Raw genomic sequence first — 20,616 nt, forward strand, 5'->3', positions numbered from 1 at the left:
ATTAAAGCTTTTTAATATAATAACATCCAAAATAAACCTAGTTATGCCCGACGTCACATCTATCAGAGCATGCCCCACTGAAGCCTTTAAGCCTCATCACCAACATCCCCATGATGCTGATCATCTGCAACATAATTTAAAACATATACAAAAATAACAAGGGAGTGAGAAACATCTCACTCAGTTTCAGGTGCAGAAATAAAGGCTAGATAGCACCCACACACACAACAAATATAAGTCACTTATAAACAATACACATATATCATCAATATCACATATACATTCATTTATCATGCAATGATGTCATGGACTCATCTCATAAATGCATGCATGTGGCGCCATACGGAAGTTTCACATATCATCACTGGTGACCCAAAGGTACACCTGGTTACATCACTGGTGACCCTAAGGTACACCTGGTTACATCACTGGTGACCCTAAGGTACACCTGGTTACAAGTTACATCACTGGTGACCCTAAGGTACACCTTGTTAGCATGTTACATCAGTGGTGACCCCAAGGTACACCTCGTTAGCAAGTTACATCACTGGTATGCGGCCTCAGCGGCACACCTGGAATAATATATGCGTATGATGCATGTCATACCATCATAATCTCATTGACTCAATATTTAACTTGTTACATAATTTCAATAGAAAATCAGACAGAACAACGGCACTTTCAACAAAAACAAAGTAGAATAAATAGAAAATCGGACAGAACAACGGCACCTTCAACAAAAAACAAAGTAGAGTAAATAGAAATTTATACAGAACAACGGCACCTTCAACAAAAAGTAAAGTAGAGTAAATAGAAATTTAGACAGAACAACGGCAAGGGATTGGGGGCCAATCCGACAAACAACTATCCAACAATTATCCCCACACCCCTGAGCGAGGTTCTCACTCCCCCCTTACCTGGATAAGCGGAGTTGAAACTTGGGCAGGGCCTCCTCCTCTGGATCCCCTCTTTCTTTTCCTCTCTTTCTTTCTTTCTTTCTCTCTCTCTCTCTCTCTCTCTCTCCTCTTTCTCTCTCTAAGATTACCACTTCTTGCTCAATATAAATTTTTCACCCCCCCTTGGCCCTATTTATAGGCCTCCTGGCGCAACCGGAACGGCCGTACTGATTTCGGAACGGCCCGTTCCGGATCCTTCAAACGTGGGCAAATTTCTCAACTGGAACGGCCCGTTCCAAAATCGGAACGGCCCGTTCTCAAAAAGCAGAACGGCCCGTTCTGAAACCAGAACGGCCCGTTCTCAAACTCAGCAGAACGGCCCGTTCTCCCTCCGGAACGGCCCGTTCTCCTTGTTGGAACGGCCCGTTCTGGGCCCGTTCCCAACCTAAAATTTTAGCTTATTTTAAATGCTCAGAACGGCCCGTTCCACTTTCGGAACAGCCCGTTCCGAGTTACTCAAATGCCCCTAATACCTTTATAAAATCACGAAAATGCCATCAATAATTACGAAAATGCCATTACTAATAAAATTATCCTTTTAAGGAAATTGGGGTGTTACACATTTTCATCTCATTCTACTCACAGAAACCCTAACAAATTCATCTTATATATATATATATATATATATATATATATATATATATTTAGAGATTATGATATCAATTTCATCTTTCACCTTTTTTTTCTTCTTGACGTATGTTATAAAAAAAATTACCACTTAAAAGTTGAAATTTCAAGCATTTTTTTTGTTATATAAAGGAACAAATTCAACTACATAGAATAAAATAAAGCAAGTCAATTAAAGAGAACGAACAGAAAAATAGAGCAAGTCAATGACACTATCATTTACATATCAGAGTTTCACAAAATAGGAGAATGGGATGAGAACAGTACTACAATATTATATATGAGCAATGAATAATAGTATAGTATTATTAGTAGAGAAAAAATGGAGAAGACAGGAGCATAGAAAAAAAAAGATGAAAAACCCACTTGAAAATTATTGTAACACTTGAAAAATCACTTCAAACAATCCTTCAAAATCCGTTGGGTTTGGATGGGATTGTTTTATGAATCTGGTATTTATAGATAACACTAGAAAGTCCTTCAAAATCCCTCTCACACAACAATCCTTTAAAATCCTTATATTTTTGAATACCAATGGATTGTTTTTAAGTTGTAAAAAATCTCAAATGAATACCAGTGGATTTTAATGGACTCTTTAAAAAATCTTGAAAATCCAGATTGAATACCACTGGATTGGTTTTAAGTGACATAAAATCCTGATTGAATACCAATGGACTTTTTTACTCAAAAAAAGTCTTTTAAAATCCTACGAAATCCTAAACCAATACACCCCCCTTAATTTCATGGGCTACGAAGGCACGATGACTAAGCAGTACTCTAAGATGATTGGACAATGATATAAATGTTCAGAACTAAATTATTGAGCAAAAAGGAGTGTTCAAATTTTATGAAACAGACTTACCGGAGCACACTAGATTTTGGACTAAATAACTTAACCAAGTCCACTGCTACAGCGCCCCCTTTACTGTTAATATATCATTGACAATAAAGCGGATTAGGAACGTACATATTCACATGGAATTTAATAACATTGCATTTATCACACCACGCGAACCATGACATAAATGTATAAAAAACAACCTGACAGGAGTATATGTTAAGAATAAGATGTATGCCCAAGATCCAATCTATCTTATATGCATTAATAAGATTATACTTTATTTTCATGTTTATTGAATATGAGAAATAATTAATATGATAAAGCCTTGATTAAAATTAAAGACTTCTTTTTTTATAATAGAGAGATTATAATAATGAGAAAAACAAGTCCTTTTTAATTTTAATCTAAATTGTTCTTGATCGTAAAATATTAATTAGTTAATATTTTATTATGAGAAATTTGATAGTTCAAATTAATTATTTGCAATAGTTTCGGTTCTCTATTTTTTTTAAACCTTTTATAAAGTATATTAGGTGTATATTAATTATTAAGTACGACCTGACAACCAGGGGACTTGTGATTAATTATTGCATAACATGCGAATTTGGAATTAATTTATAGTGAGTGCCTAGACAACCTAGGAGAGTATAAAATTAATTTAAGGATACTAATAGGAGCGACCTGACACTACTAAAAAAATTAAAATTTGTAACGAAAATTTGTGACGGATAAAATGTCGTCACTAATAGTGATGACTTTTGTGACGAAAATTTTATTTTTGTGACGGACTACTTAGTTTTAGAGTTTGTGACGGAAAATTTTCCGTCTCTAACAATACCGTCACAAACGGGGTCACTAATAAAAAAAAAAAAATTGCGACGGATTTAGTGACGGATTTTGATTCCTCTCTAAATATTTCGTCACAAATTTCGTCACAATCTGTGAGGGATTATGTATCCCTCTCAAAATAGAAAATTTTATTGTACAATTATTATGTTTAAGAATTATGTATACATAAAAAATATTTTGCTAACAAAATAATTAAAAAATTATGAAACTAAAATATTTTTTTCATCAAAAGATTAAAAATTAAAACATAAGAAATGAATTAATTTAAATAATAAGTTGTCATTTTGAAGTATAAGAAATTAAAATGTGAATTAGGAAAAAACTTTTAATTTAAAAATACTTATGAAATTATAAAAAGACAATATTATTTTGCATTTTAACTAAAAAAGCTAAAAATAAATATATTAAAGTATATTTATAAATTATATATAATTATATATAACTATATATATATATATATATAGTTATATATATATAGATATATATATATATATATATATATATATATATATAATGGTTGACGCTAGAAAATTCATTGTGCTAGATCATTTAATAAAAGTACAATTAAGTCTATCAATAAATATATAAAAATATTATCATCATACTTTATAATATACTTAAATGGAATAATTTAATATATATTATATAATTAATAAAAGGTGAAAAAAAAAAATATATATATATATATAATTAATTATAAAGTGTATTATATATATTATATAATACACTTTATAATTAATACTTGTATATTAGAAAAAAAAGGTGAAAATAATATATATTATATAATTAATAAATCTGGAATAATTTAATTATTTTTTATTTAAAAATTCATAAAAATAAAAAATTAGGATTTTGTGACGGAATTGAATCCCTCACAATTTGTGACGGATTCTGTGACGGAAAATTTTTAAAAATTGTATTCCGTCACAAATTCCGTCACAATTTGTAAGGGATTATGTATCCCTCTCAAAATATAAAATTTTATTGCATAATTATTATATTTAAGAATTATGTATATATAAAAAATATTTTGCTAAAAAAATAATTAAAAAAGTACAATTAAGTACAATTAAGTCTATCAATAAATATATACAAATATTATCATCATACTTTATAATACACTTAAATGGAATAATTTAATATATATTATATAATTAATAAAAGGTAAAAATATATATATAATTAATTATAAAGTGTATTATATATATTATATAATACACTTTATAATTAACACTTGTATATTAGAAAAAAAGTGAAAATAATATATATTATATAATTAATAAATCTTATATAAGTTGATTATTTTTTATTTAAAAATTTATAAAAATAAAAAATTAAGATTTTGTGACGGATTTTGAATCCTTCACAATTTGTGACGGAATATTTTTAAAAATTGTATTCCATCACAAATTTCTTCACAATCTGTGAGGGATTACATATCCCTCTCAAAATAGAAAATTTTACTGCACAATTATTATATTTAAGAATTCTGTATAAATAAATCATATTTTGCTAAAAAAATAATTAAAAAATTATGAAACTAAAATATTTTTTTCATCAAAAGATTAAAAATTAAAACATAAGAAATTAATTAATTTAAATAATAAGTTGTCATTTTGAAGTATAAGAAATTAAAATATGAATTAGGAAAAAACTTTTAATTTAAAAATACTTATGAAATTATAAAAAATACAATATTAATTTCCATTTGAACTAAAAAACTAAAAATAAATATATAAAAGTATATTTATAAATGATATATCTATATATATATATATATATATATATATATATATATATATATATATATATATATATATGTGTGTGTGTGTGTGTGTGTGTGACACCCTTACTACCCCAACATATATTTTGTAGTAATAGAAACTTATAAATAAATTTTTCAATTTCGGTAAAAGGGTTCACATGAGAATCTTCAAAATTATCCATCAATAATAATAAAAATGAAATGCAATAGTTTTCAAATTATTTTCAAAAATAACATTTACAATTCCAAATCCATATAAAACCTATATTCTAAAAATCATTTCCCCGATGTCACACTATCAGAGCATCCCGCAATTCCACTGTTGGCATTCTAGATGTCACTCGAAGCTGGATCTTTCTCACCTAAAACATCCACAAATCGTACGGTGAGAAAAGAAAACAATCATATGTAAAGTACATACAAACACACCACAAATGTAATCTTATCAAAACTCGTTTGCTTAATAAAATATTTATCAGCATTCATATATATATATATATATATCATAATTAATCAATCATTTCTCATCTTCATATCTCAATTCACAATTACATCAATCCATCACAATCCACATAAATCTTACAATTAACACTATGTCAAGACCACGCCACAACTGACATAAGTGATACAGGTTAATTGCTTCACTCATCCCACACCATGTCAGGGTCACGCCCTCCCTGTAGCATCACTTACCCAAGGGCCATGCCATCCCTAGTCATTGATGTGAGGAACCACAATCACATCACAATCCACACAATCTCTTGCAATTAACCCTATGCCAGGGCTGCCATAATCAACATAAGTGGTGTGTGTTAACTGTCTTACTCATCCCACACCATGCTAGGGTCACGCCCTCCCTGTAGCACCACTTACCCAGGGGCCGTGCCATCCCTAGTCATTAGTGTGAGGAAACACATCGCAATCATATTCTTAATCATTTCCATACAACATCTCATCTCATATCACAATTCCATATAACATACACAATTTCATATCACATACTCAACAGATAAGTCTAACAAAATAAGGGTTTACAAATCCCTCAAGCAATTCATATCTCGATCATCAATTCTTATAAAATAATATAACAAGAACATTAATAAAATAATTAATAGAATTAGTAATTTAATATAATTTCAGCACAGTAAAACCCCTAATTGTTCCAAAACCTAGTTCACAGGCACTTTTCTACAATTTCGTTCTCTCTCACAGATCATCATTCTTACAAATTATTCGCATATTTATAATCCTCAACACGTACCGAATCTAATGGTATAATTAATTCCTCAAACAGAAATAATCCAATTTTTCCAAAACCTAACCTACAGGCACTTTTGTATAATTTCGTTCTCTCTCCTAGAGCATCATTTTTACAAATTATTAGCATATTTATAATCCTCAACACATACCGAATCTAATGATATAATTAATTCCTCAAACAGGAATAATCCAATTTTTCCAAAACCTACCCTACAGGCACTTTTCTATAATTTCGTTCTCTCTCCTAGAGCATCATTTTTACAAACAAATTATATATTTATTGTCCTAAATATATACAGAATCAAATAATGCCAATAATTCTTCAAACAGAAATAATTGTAAAATTACTCATAATCCTAAGGGCTCTTCTTTTACCCAATTCCCTCATGCAACTCCACATATAAATAATCCCCTTTTCCCCCGTACCTGGATATGTAGAAGCTGAATCTAGACTAGATCTGGTTGATCTCCCTCGTTGGGTTCCCCTCGGTCTGAAGCAGAGAGTAGAGGAAAGAAGAGAGAAAGCAGAAGAAAAGAAATCAGAAATGAGAGGTGTGCTTTTTGGGAGTGGCAAACAACTCTATTTATAGGCTTTTTACGCCGGAACGGCCCGTTCCAAATCCGGAACGGCCCGTTCCGGACCATTAAAACGTGGCTAAAAATCACATCCAGAACGGCCCGTTCCAAAACCAGAACGGCCCGTTCTGATGTGCATTAATTACCCCCAACGGCCATAATTTTGGAACGCCCCGTTCCAAGCCCGTTCTCATTTAGGGTTAATGGCAAAACTAATAGTCCAGAACGGCCCGTTCCAACTTGAGAACGGCCCGTTCTGGGCTATTAACTCACACACAACTTGGTAGTTTGGAACGGCCCGTTCCAATTCCGGAACGGCCCGTTCCGAGCTACTAAATCACATGTTTTTTGGTAGTTTGGAATGGCCCGTTCCAATTCCGGAACAGCCCGTTCCAAGCTACTAAATCACCCTTATCACCTTTATAAAATTACCAAAATACCCTTAAAATAAAATAAAATCGAAATAAGAAAAATGGGGTGTTACAATTCTCCCCTCCTTTAAGAAATTTCGTCCTCGAAATTACCTGAAGCAAATAAAAATGGATATGACACTTTCATCTTCTCCTCTAGCTGCCAAGTAGCACTTTCAGGTGTAGCTCCTCCCCAAATAAATTTCACCAAAGGAATTTCCTTACCCCTAAGTTGCTTCACCATTCGATCCTCGACTCTCACCGGGGTAGCTTCCACAGTTAGGTTCTCCTTAACCTCAAGATGATCCGACTCAATCACATGCGAAGGATCATGGATGTATTTCCGAAGTTGGGAAATGTGGAAGACATCATGGAGATTTGACAGATTAGGAGGCAAAGCAATTTGGTAGGCAACACTACCGACCCTTTTTAGAATTTGGAAAGGACCAATAAATCGAGGAGTAAGATTTCTGGATTTCAATGCCCTGCCAACCCCAGTCCACGGAGTGACTTTCAAGAACACATGGTCACCTTCTTGAAATTCCAAGTCCTTCCTTCTTCTGTTAGCACAACTTTTCTGTCTACTCTGAGCTGTCCTCATCCTCTCTTGTATCAATCTAACCTTATCAGTGGTTTGTTGCACAATCTCAGGTCCTAAGATAACATTATCACCAGGCTCGCACCAACACAAAGGGGTCCTACATCTCCTACAATACAAGGCTTCATAAGGTGCTATACCTATACTAGAGTGGTAACTATTATTATAGGTAAACTCTATCAAAGGTAAAAGACTATCCCAACTACCCCCTTGGTCCAACACACAGGCTCTAAGCAAATCCTCTAAAGATTGAATAGTCCTCTCAGTCTGACCATCAGTTTGAGGGTGGTAAGCTGAACTAAGTCTAAGTTGGGTCCCCAAAGCTTGTTGTAGGCTCCCCCAAAACCTAGAGGTGAATCTAGGATCTCTGTCTGACACAATACTAGATGGTATCCCATGCAATCTCACAATCTCATCAATATACAGTCCAGCCAATCTCTCTAGAGAATACCTAATGTTAATAGGTAAGAAATGTGCACTCTTAGTCAACCTATCAACTATAACCCAAATGGAATCATGCCCCCTCCTAGTTCTAGGCAAAGAAACTACAAAATCCATAGAAATGCTATCCCACTTCCACTCGGGTATACTCAAAGGCTGAAGTAGTCCTGAAGGTTTCTGATGTTCTATCTTAGCCTTCTGACACACTAAACAGGCACTTACAAATTCAGCTATATCTTTCTTCATCCTAGGCCACCAAAATATCTTCCTAAGGTCTTGATACATCTTAGTTGCTCCAGGGTGAAAACTAAGCTTGCTCCTATGACCTTCCTCTAGGATCAAACGTCTAAGTGTAGGGTCACTTGGAACGCACACTCGGTCTTTAAATCTTAACACTCCATCTACACCCAAGGTAAATTCTCCTCCAACACATTGTCCTATAGCATCACGTCTAGCCACTAGAAATGAATCCATTAACTGTGCTTCTCCAATTTCCCTCAACAACTCACTAGTCACCCGAGTCATACCTAGTCTCACACTACTAGGGGTCACCTCACAAGTCAAACTCAAGTCTCTAAATTGAGCCAAAAGGTCCATCTCCCTAATCATAAGAGAAGACAAATGCAAAGATTTCCTACTCAATGCATCAGCCACCACATTAGCTTTACCCGGATGATAACTAAGATCAAAATCATAGTCCTTAAGGAACTCTAACCATCTCCTTTGCCTCATATTTAATTCCTTTTGGTCAAATAAATACCTAAGACTCTTATGATCACTAAACACCTCAAATTTTGAACCATACAAATAATGTCTCCAAATCTTAAGTGTGAATACCACAGCTGCTAATTCAAGATCATGGGTGGGGTAATTCTTCTCATGCATTTTCAATTGCCTAGATGCATAAGATACGACCTTTCCCTCCTGCATTAACACTCCACCCAAACCCATCTTAGAAGCATCACAATAAACCACGAAGGTCTTACTAAGGTCAGGCAACACTAAAACAGGTGCACTAGTCAACTTCTCCTTAGGGGTTCGGAAACTATTCTCACATTTACTATCCCATACAAACACAACTCCTTTCCTAGTTAAACTTGTCAAGGGTAATGCTAACTTAGAGAATCCCTCAATGAATCTTCTATAGTATCCAGCCAATCCAAGGAAACTCCTAATCTCACTAACTGACTTAGGTGTCTCCCATTTAAGCACCGCCTCAACTTTAGATGGATCTACTGCTATACCTCCACTTGAAATCACATGTCCTCAGAAACTCACCTCCTCTAGCCAAAAGTCACACTGAGACAACTTGGCATAAAGTTTTCTCTCCCTAAGAGTTTGAAGTACTACCTTTAAGTGTTTCTTATGCTCCTCTTTAGTCTTGGAATAAACTAGTATGTCATCTATGAAGACAACTACAAATTTATCCAAATACGGATGAAAAATTCGGTTCATGTAATCCATAAAAATTGCAGGAGCATTTGTCACACCAAAAGGCATTACTAGATACTCATAGTGTCCATAACGAGTCCTAAATGCTGTCTTAGGTACATCCTCACTCTTAACCCTAATCTGATGGTACCCCGATCTAAGATCAATTTTACTAAATACACAAGCACCCACCAACTGGTCCATAAGATCATCTATCCTAGGCAATGGATATTTATTCTTAATGGTCACCTTGTTCAACTGGCGATAATCTACACACAATCTCATACTACCATCCTTTTTCTTAACTAATAGTACGGGTACTCCCCAAGGTGATACACTAGGCCTCACAAACCCCTTCTCCAACAAGTCTTCTATTTGTTTCTTAAGCTCCACTAACTCTACGGGTGACATCCTATAAGATGCAATAGAAATAGGTCCTGAACCTGGTACTAAGTCTATGGAAAATTCTACTTCTCTTCTAGGTGGTAAGCTAGACATATCATCAGAGAAGACATCCGAAAAGTCACACACAACAGGCAGTTCATTCACCAAAACATTACTCTCAGAATTCAAAGAAGCTAACAACATGTACACTTGGGCATCCTCTTGTAAAGATACCTTAACTTGATTGGCAGTCAAATAATCCTTACCCACTTTTTCAACAGGCTCACCAAAGACAATAGATTTATCAGCACAATTCAAAAGGACATGATTGGAAGATAACCAGTCCATACCCAGAAGAAACAGGTAAACAAATTAAGTCAACCATGAAATCTCTACCATCAATAATCAAAGGACACTTTAAACATACATCAGAAGTAGACACTGAACCACTAGTTGGTGTCTCCACTATTAATTCAAAAGACAAGGAAGAAACAGGTAATTTTAATTTGGACAGACACGCATGTGATATAAAAGAGTGAGTCGCACCAGAGTCATATAAAACAATTAGAGGAGTTCCATTAATGAAACACATACCCTGGATTAAGTCTTTGGATTGTGAAGCTTCAGCACCACTCAAGGCAAACACCTTTCCTGTCGCTTGAGGTTTGCTAGCGCTCCCGGCAACATCTGTTGTTTCTTTCCTATTTTGGGGGCATTCACTAGCTTTGTGTCCCTTCGCTTGACATTTGAAACATGTTATAACTCTTTGCGTCCGACACTCAACTGCCCTATGACCTGGCTGCCCACATTTGAAGTAGTTGTTGTGTGAAACAGAACCCACACTTTCCCCTCTTGAAGCTTGGCTAGCCGTTGGAGCTTGGCTTCTTTGTTGCACATAATCTTGATTATTCACTTTAGAACCCGAATTCCTGGCAAACTTGGTGTAAGGTTTACCCTTACTAGATGACCCAAACTTATTATTCCTCATGGGTCCTCCACTCTTATAATGAGTTACCCTAGCACGGTTATCCTCATCGTATACTCTGCACTTGTTTACCAATTCGTGATAGTGAGTGATCCCTTGATAATTGAAAACTTGTTTAATCTCCGGTCGAAGGCCACTCACAAACTTTACACATTTTTCCTCCTCATTGCCCACACCATCATACATAGGGCAGAATCTAACCAAGTCTTCAAACTTAGTCACATAATCAGCCACATAATCTTCTCCTTGCTTCAATTCAAGGAATTCCACCTGTTTCTTATTTCTTACATCTCGGGGAAAGTATTTCTCCAAGAATAGCTGCTTGAAATTCTCCCAGTTCACTAGGGTACCTGCAGCTATCATTCTTTGCAGAGCACCTTGCCACCAGATGCCAGCCTCTCCAAAACCAGAACGGCCCGTTCTGATGTGCATTAATTACCCCCAACGGCCATAATTTTGGAACGCCCCGTTCCAGGCCCGTTCTCATTTAGGGTTAATGACAAAACTAATAGTCCGGAACGGCCCGTTCCAACTTGAGAATGGCCCGTTCTGGGCTATTAACTCACACACAACTTGGTAGTTTGGAACGGCCCGTTCCAATTCCGGAACGGCCCGTTCCGAGCTACTAAATCACATGTTTTTTGGTAGTTTGGAACGGCCCGTTCCAACTCTGGAACAGCCCGTTCCAAGCTACTAAATCACCCCTATCACCTTTATAAAATTACCAAAATACCCTTAAAATAAAATAAAATCGAAATAAGAAAAATGGGGTGTTACAATATATATAATGGTTGACGCTAGAAAATTCATTGTGTTTGATCATTTAATAAAAAGTACAATTAAGCCTATCAATAAATATATAAAAATATTATCATCATACTTTATAATACACCTAAATGGAATAATTTTATATATTATATAATTAATAAAAGGTGAATATATATATATATATATATATATATTAGAAAATATATATATATAATTAATTATAAAATGTATTTTATATATTATATAATACACTTTATAATTAATACTTGTATATTAGAAGAAAAAAAAGGTGAAAATAATATATATTTTATAATTATAAATCTGGAATATTTTAATTATTTTTTATTTAAAAATTTGTAAAAATAAAAAATTAGAATTTTGTCATTTGCATTTATTTAAACTTCTTTTAATTTTTATAATTAGTTTAAAAAATATTTATGATAATTTATAATATATAATTTTTATAATAATATATGAAAGTAAAAACACTCGTTAATAAATTAATAAAGATGTGAATCTATTATAGCAGATCAATATCTGTGAATGCAAGTAATGTAAAAATAATATATATATATATATACATACATATATATATATATATATATATATATATATATATGTGGTTGATGCTGGAGAATTTATGGCGCTTGATTATTATTTTGGATTTAAGTGTAAAATTTATAATTTTATTAAATATTATAAAAAAATCATTATTTATAATATTTTTTATTAATTAAAAAATTAGTTAAAGGATTATAAGTATTAGAATTAAAGTTAAATTTATAAAATCATCTGGTAATCGAATATAAGGTTTTAGTAATTGATTACAAGTTTCACAATCTAAACAACTATTTATTCTTTTCGTTTTTCCTCGTGTAACCGTTTTGAATAAATTGTTTTAATTTTCAAATTATATTTATGCATTACAGTTTCAGAGTCTATTGTCCTTTTCTTTTTGGTGGAGTATATCACACTGAACTCAGTCCGTGCGTATTGGGTAGTTTGGTCCAATCAACATTATTTTTTGTCTTAATTTTTGGATGACTTAATTATCAAAAGGTTTGATCTTTTCTTTTTATTTTATTTTTTTTGGGAAAATAACGCAAACAAATATAAGTTTAGTTTTTTCTAAAAATTTTTACTTAAGTAGTGTTATGAGAGAAATAAATTTTAAAATATATTTTTCATTTAATTATTTATAAAAATACTTTTATATTCAAATATTTACTAAAAATATACTTTCAATTAAAATATATTTTAAAAATTTTGTTAATTTATTATCATTCATTCACTTGATTAAAAAGTGATAAAATAAAATTAATTTTTAATTAATTTAATAAAATAAAAATTCTAAAATAAATTATATTATGATTTTAATTATGAATCTATTTTAAATTTATTAGTTTGATGTTTAATGATGTTTGATATTATTGTGATAAAAATTGATATTCTTTCATATTTATATATATATTGTTAAATTAGTACTGAACTGATAAGGTAGCTCAGATGGCTGGAGAAAGAGTGTTAAGGTTAGTGAGTGCCTAGACAACCTAGGAGAGTATAAAATTAATTTAAGGATACTAATAGGAGCGACCTGACAACCAGGGGACTTGTGATTAATTATTGCATAAGATGCGAATTTGAAATTAATTTATACTAAGTGCCTAGACAACCTAGGAGAGTATAAAATTAATCTATGGATACTAATAGGAGCGACCTGACAACCAGGGGACTATTTAGTATATTATAAAATAAAATAAAAATTATATGACTTAAAAGATGTATGGAAAAATGACTTGACAACCAAGTATTTATTCATAAATTTAAAATATTTATTTTTCTTGAGAAGAAATAATAATTTCTTAAAATTGCTTTTATAGTCAGTGGGAGAATTTTTATTTTATTTGAAATTTTTGAATATGATCTGACATATTTATTATTTAGATATCTTGAAATGTCTACTATATCACTTCGTTCTATACTTGCTAATGGAAAGTTGGTTGGATCCAACTTTGATGATTGGTACCGTACATTGAGAATCGTTCTCATGCATGAAAAGCTTATTGATGTGATTGATAAGCCTGTTGTACCTCAACCTGCTAATGGAGATGAACAGGCAACCAATGCTTATAAAAAGTACTTGGAAGACTACATGAGCACCAAATGCCTCTTTTTGGCATCTATGAGTTCTGAACTTCAGAGGCAACATGAGGACATGGACCTAGTTGACATTATTAATCATCTTAAGAAGATGTATGGTGGACAAAGTAGAACTGCTAGATTCCAGCTGTCTAAAACTTTGTTTAGGTCCACATTGACTGCTAATGCTGAAGTAGGACCCCATGTTCTAAAGATGATTAGTCTTATAGAACAGCTTGAGAAGTCGGGGTGCAAACTTGGAAAAGAGTTATCCCAAGACTTGATCTTACAGTCACTCCCTGGGACGTTCTCACAATTCATTGTTAACTTTAACATGAACAAAATGGATTGTGATTTGCATGAGATGCTGAACTTATTAATTGATTATGAGAATCAAATTTCCTCTGAAAAATCCAAAGGAACTGTGATGGTAGTTGGTAAATCCAACAACAAAAAGGGTAAAGGTAAGACTAAGCCCAAAAAGAAACCTTTTGCAGCTAAGGGTGGTGTGACCAAACCCAATCGTAAGAAAGTTACGGTTGACAAAAGTGATGTTGAATGCTTCTATTGCAAACAAAAGGGACACTGGAAGAGGAATTGCAAGAAGTATATTTATTCTCTGAAGGAAAACAAACAAGGTATGACATTGATGAAAAATGTTTTCATGATCTCTTTAACTGTTACTGATTCTTCAATGTGGGTATTAGATACTGGTAGTAGCTTTAACATATGCAATACGTTGCAGGGGCTACAGATAACTAGAAGGTTGAAGAAAGGAGAAGTCAAACTTCAAGTTGGGAATGGAGCAAATGTTGCTGCTTTAGCTTTAGGATCAATTTCGTTAATAATGCCTACTGGCAAAGTGCTAGTGTTAGACAATTGTTATTATATTCCAAAATTTGTTTCGAATATTATTTCAATTTCTATGTTGGACAAACGTGGTTTTCGTACTATTTTTAATAATAACATTTGCTCAATTTATCATGGCGATGATTTATATGTGAATGGTTATCTCCAACATGGTATTTATGTTTTGCCTGATGTAAACCTTAATCCCGTTATGCATGTTTCTAATGTTAAAAGAAAAAGGGATGATCAAGTAAACAAAACATATCTTTGGCATTGTAGGCTTGGTCACATTGGAGAGAAAAGAATTAACAAGTTGCACAAGGAAGGGTACCTTGATCAGTATGATTATGAATCATATACAACTTGTGAGTCTTGTCTCAAAGGAAAAATGACCAAATCTCCATTTACTGGAAAAGGAGAAAGAGCTTCTGAATTATTAGGACTGATTCATACAGATGTTTGTGGGCCTATGAAAATTCAAGCCAAAGGTGTATATTCTTATTTTATCACATTCACTGATGATATGTCTAGATACGGTTTTGTGTATCTCATGAAACATAAATCCGAATCATTTGAAATGTTCAAAAGATTTCGTACTGAAGTTGAAAAACAAACTGGTAAGAATGTTAAGGTATTAAGATCTGATAGAGGAGGAGAATATCTTAGTAATGATTTTCTTGATCATCTAAAAGAGAATGGGATTCTCTCACAGTGGAAACCTCCAGGAACACCACAACACAATGGTGTATTTGAAAGAAGAAATCGGACCTTATTAGATATGGTAAAATCGATGATGGGGTTCACTGATCTTCCAATTAACTTATGGGGTTACGCATTAGAATCATCGGCATATTTGTTGAATAAAGTTCCCACAAAATCACTCTCAACAACACCATATAAGATATGGAAAGGGCGTAAACCAAACCTTAAGCATATTAAAGTTTGGGGTTGTCACGCCTTGTTAAGAAATTGCAAACAGATAAACTTGAAGCAAGATCACAAAAGTGTCGTTTCATTGGGTATCCTAAAGAAACAATGGGATATTATTTTTTCCACCCTTCTGACCATAAAGTGTTTGTGGCAAGAGGAGCAACCTTTTTGGAAAGGGAATTTCTTGCAGAAGGCTGTCATGGTAAGGAAATAGATCTTGATGAGATTCTAGAAGCCAGTGAAACAACTAATGCTCAAGAACATGAGATGGAAAATGAGCAACCTTTCTTTGATGTTTTGAAATTAATGCAAAGGTTACCTTCTTCAACAAATTTGGTTGAAGAACCAACTATAGTTCAAGAACAAGTTAATGAACCAACTTTAGAACAAGATCAACAACCTCTTAATGAAGTACAAAGGGATTGTACAATTCAAGTGCCTCTTAGAAGGTCTAGTCGTGAACATCGTGCACCAAATAAATTGAATTTATTAGTCCATGATGACACGACATATGAGGTTGATCATAGTGATGATGACCCTAATAGTTATGAAGAGGCTATAAGAAGCTTGGACCATGAGAAGTGGCGTGAAGCCATGGAATCCGAGATGGAATCAATGAAGATCAACAAAGTATGGACTTTAGTTGAAGCTTCAAAAGATATAAAACCAATAGGTTGTAAATGGGTTTACAAGAAAAAGATTGGAGCAGATGGAAAGGTTGAGACCTACAAGGCTCGCCTTGTTGCCAAAGGATATCGACAAAAGGAAGGAATAAATTATGACGAAACTTTTTCTCCTATGGCGATGCTCAAATCAATTCGGATTCTACTTGCTATAGCGGCATACTATGATTATGAAATATGGCAAATGGATGTAAAAACAACTTTTCTTAATGGTGAGCTAAAGGAAGATGTGTACATGACACAACCTGAAGGATTCATAACCTCTTCTGATCACCATAAGGTTTGTAAGCTAGAAAGGTCCATTTATGGATTAAAACAAGCTTCTAGAAGTTGGAACATTCAATTTAACAAAAAAATTAAAAATTTTGATTTTGTTAGATGTGAAGAGGAACCTTGTGTTTACAAAAGGGTTAGTGGGAGCACAATTATCTTTTTGATGCTATACGTGGATGACATATTGCTTATTGGAAATGACATACCATCTTTGCAAAGTACAAAGATTTGGCTGAACAATTCTCTATGAAGGATTTAGGAGAGGCAGCATATATTCTAGGAATAAAGATTTATAGAGATAGATCTAAAACAATGCTTGGACTCTCCCAATCTATGTATATAGATACCATTTTAAGGAGGTATAATATGGAGAATTCCAAAAGGGGATATTTGCCAATAGGAACAGGAGTTACTCTCAGTAGGGAAGATTGTCCTAAAAACCTTGAAGAGAGAACACGCATGAATAAGGTGCCATATGCTAGTGCAGTGGGAGCTATCATGTACACAATGACTTGTACATGTCCTAACGTTGCTTTTGCACTAGGAGTAGTTAGTCGATATCAAGCAAACCCTGGTGAGGAACATTGGAAAGTGGTTAAGACCATTCTTAAGTACTTAAGAAGAACTCAAGATCAATTCCTCATTTATGGTGGCACTGAAATAATGTTGAAAGGCTATACCGATGCAAGCTTTGCATCGGATAAAGATGACAGTAAATCTATTTCAGGTTATGTTTTCACCTTATATGGTGGTGCAGTGAGTTGGAAAAGTTCCAAGCAAGCTACGGTTGCAGATTCAACAACTGAAGCAGAGTATATAGCTGCAAGTGATGTTGCTAAAGAAGTGGTTTGGATGAAGAAATTTATAACTGAGCTTGGTGTGGTTCCTTCAATAGAAGAACCCATTCCGCTATTGTGTGATAATAATGGAGCTATTGCTCAAGCAAAAGAGCCGATATCACATCAAAAATCTAAACACATCTTGAGAAGATATCACTTGATTAGAGAAATCATTGAACGTGGTGACATTAAGATTTTAAAGGTAGATGGAAAGGAGAATGCAGCAGATCCATTCACCAAGGCACTTGGCATCAAGGAGTTTGATAAACACAAGTGGGAGGTTGGAATGAAGTACATGACAGATTGGCTCTAGGGCAAGTGGGAGATTGTTGGGAATAAGATGTATGCCCAAGATCCAATCTATCTTATATGCATTAATAAGATTGTACTTTATTTTCATGTTTATTGATTATTAGAAATAATTAATATGATAAAGTCCTTGATTACAATTAAAGGCTTCTTTTTTTATAATAGAGATTATAATAATGAGAAAAACAAGACCTTTTTAATTTTAATCTAAATTGTTCTTGATCGTAGGATTATTGAGGATAGGACATCATTAATCCACATAGATCAATATATGTGTAATAGTCTTTATTGGATAGAAATTAATAAATCTCATTTATTAAATTACTCATATAAATAGTGCATATAGGGATATGACTATTGAACAGACTCTATAAAGGAACTTTTATGTTAATCTTCTAAAAGGTTCTTGAAAATATTATTTCATACTATCCGGACGTTAAGGAGTGTTGCTAGACTCCAACCTTGATTAGTAAATTAATGTAGTTAATTTACTACCGGTTTAGTTTTGAACCTACAAGGTCACACACTAACGAGTGTTCTAATCTTTGCTCAAGAAAATTTATTATTTGATAATTAAATTAAAGAATTTGATTTTACCAAATAATTATTTTTCTTATAAATAAAATATTATTTATTTATTTTTGACTAGCATCAAAATATAAATAGTATTTGTTTCTATTAAGATAGAAAAGCACGTCAGTTTTTCAATTTCAAATTGAAAGATTCAATTTGAATTTTGACCTAGTCAAAAGTGGTTTTGATAAGAAAAGATAAAAGCTAATTTCTTTTGGATATTTGATAATTCCTATTTTTTAGAAGATAGGATATGGAAGCTGTTGCTAAGTGAATAGATATGTTTACATATTTATAAATATGTAGCTCCACTGTGGAGAAAGACACACAGAGAAACCATAAGAAAATTAGTTCTTTTCTCTCTTATATCCTGTGCTGGAAAATTGCTCAGTCAAGAGGTTGACAAGCAAAGATTAGTCTCGGTGTGGATACACGTGGGACCTTCATAGTTTTGAAGGAAATTTTTTAAATTTCAGACTTCAACCGGGTAAACTTTATTGGCTTTCATAAATATCCTATTAATTATCATGTGTGGTTTTAGCATAAAGTAGATCTTTTTATTTCCGCTACACATGTTTAGAACATGATTGAACTTTCAGTATATTCAGCCCCTCGATGACCCTTCTTGCTCATTCTGCTTTCTCTTGCTGAAACCACACTTTGAATTGCAATCTGAAATTGAAAAACAAATATTATTGTAACTGTACCATTTATAATTCCTGAATATGATACACCAATAAAATGTATTACCTCATAAAGTTGCTCTCTGATAGCAAAGCCAATAGCTGGCTGCAACGTAAAAGAAGCATTTTACAGTTTAGTCTATTTTATTTTTCAAGCATGTCTGTGTGCTTGTGCTTGGGCATGTTAAGAAGAGACAGAGGGAGAGAAACTTTCATGGATAAAAACAAGAATTTAAATTCTACTTTAGCACAACAAATTGTTTCTTATTATAACCCAACCAAAATGCCATTACCAACATAAGTTTGTCATCATACAAACGAGCATAAAGTTGCCACAAGTTAAATCCTATTATGTTCCTGAGAAGAAAGATCATGGAAAATAGCATAAAGTTGGAAAAATTTAAAATTTCAGTCATCAATTCTTCTTGGGGAGCAGGGATTTTGATAGGGCTCCAAAATATCCAATTTTATTTTAACTTGTTACTAGTGATAATTGGATATACTTACTCCAACCTCAGGATCTTCAATGCCCATGTCCTTGTAGAAGATTCTGGCAAACTCTTCAGGATCACTCTCAAAGTTGTTCAAGTCCTGGAATTCAATGAGTTTAGACACATAAAACCCGAACCAAAAAACAAGCACAACAATCTTACAACACAACACCTGCATTGTGCTCAAATCATCGTACCAATCCCAGATAGCAGCATTTAGTGGCTAACTTTGAAAATGCTATAGCAGGAAGCGAGATGACCACTATTTTAAACTCCTTAAAATTAAAGATTTTCATGATATAATAAGTCACAGTTTACAGACAATCACCGTCAATAGCGCCCGAAAAGCTGCTATTTTGGCCGCTATTGAAACAACTTTACTATTTGAACTCCATAGTTTATGGGCTGTTTTGTTTCCAGCACGGCCCGTTCTACATGCAGAACGGGCTATTTTGTTTACAGAATAGCTCGTTCTACAAGCAGAACGGGTTGTTCTTCTTGCAGAACGGGCCGTTCCAGTTTCAAAATTCGTCCAGCAATAACGAAATAATAGACGTAAGAAGAGAATGTTACCTTGATATTGTATTCTTCCAAGAAAATGAGAAGCTGGAGACTTTAGATAAGAGCCCGAGAGAGAAAAGAAAAGATTATATGAGCCAAAGATTAGAGAATGAAGGGGAAGGAAGAATGAGACCGTAGAGTATAGCATAAGTGTTGACCTTTTTAACATCGGCTAACCTGGAACCGATTTTGTATGTGGTTTTTAAAATCGGCTCTCAAATAGTCGATTTTAAAAGTGTTACTTTTAAAATTGGCTATTTGAGAGCCGATTTTAAAAACAACATACAAAATCGGTTCTTAATAGCCGATTTTAAAAGTAGCACTTTTAAAATCGGCTCCTCAGTAGCTGATTTTAAAAGTAGCACTTTTAAAATCGGCTATTGATGAGCCAATTT

At 33.3% G+C, this 20,616-nt stretch overlaps 1 protein-coding gene across 1 annotated transcript in view; it reads right to left on the reverse strand.

Annotated features, from left to right (window-relative positions):
- LOC145955641 (chromatin structure-remodeling complex protein BSH) overlaps positions 1-20,362 on the reverse strand; it is a 34,099-nt gene extending 13,737 nt beyond the window's left edge. Inside the window, exons 1-5 of the mRNA XM_083070613.1 lie at positions 19,677-20,362; positions 19,237-19,275; positions 19,080-19,158; positions 16,593-16,596; positions 2,446-2,508 (exon numbers count right to left, since the gene is read on the reverse strand). Of these exons, the coding sequence (XP_082926739.1) occupies positions 2,446-2,508; positions 16,593-16,596; positions 19,080-19,158; positions 19,237-19,275; positions 19,677-19,838 (347 nt within the window). The 5' untranslated portion in view covers positions 19,839-20,362. The remainder of the gene's footprint in view (positions 1-2,445; positions 2,509-16,592; positions 16,597-19,079; positions 19,159-19,236; positions 19,276-19,676) is intronic.
- Positions 20,363-20,616: the final 254 nt, after the last annotated feature.

Source organism: Cajanus cajan, chromosome 3 (genome assembly GCF_000230855.2).
Source record: "Cajanus cajan strain Asha chromosome 3, NIPB_CcT2T_4, whole genome shotgun sequence".
Taxonomy (NCBI): Eukaryota; Viridiplantae; Streptophyta; class Magnoliopsida; order Fabales; family Fabaceae; genus Cajanus; species Cajanus cajan.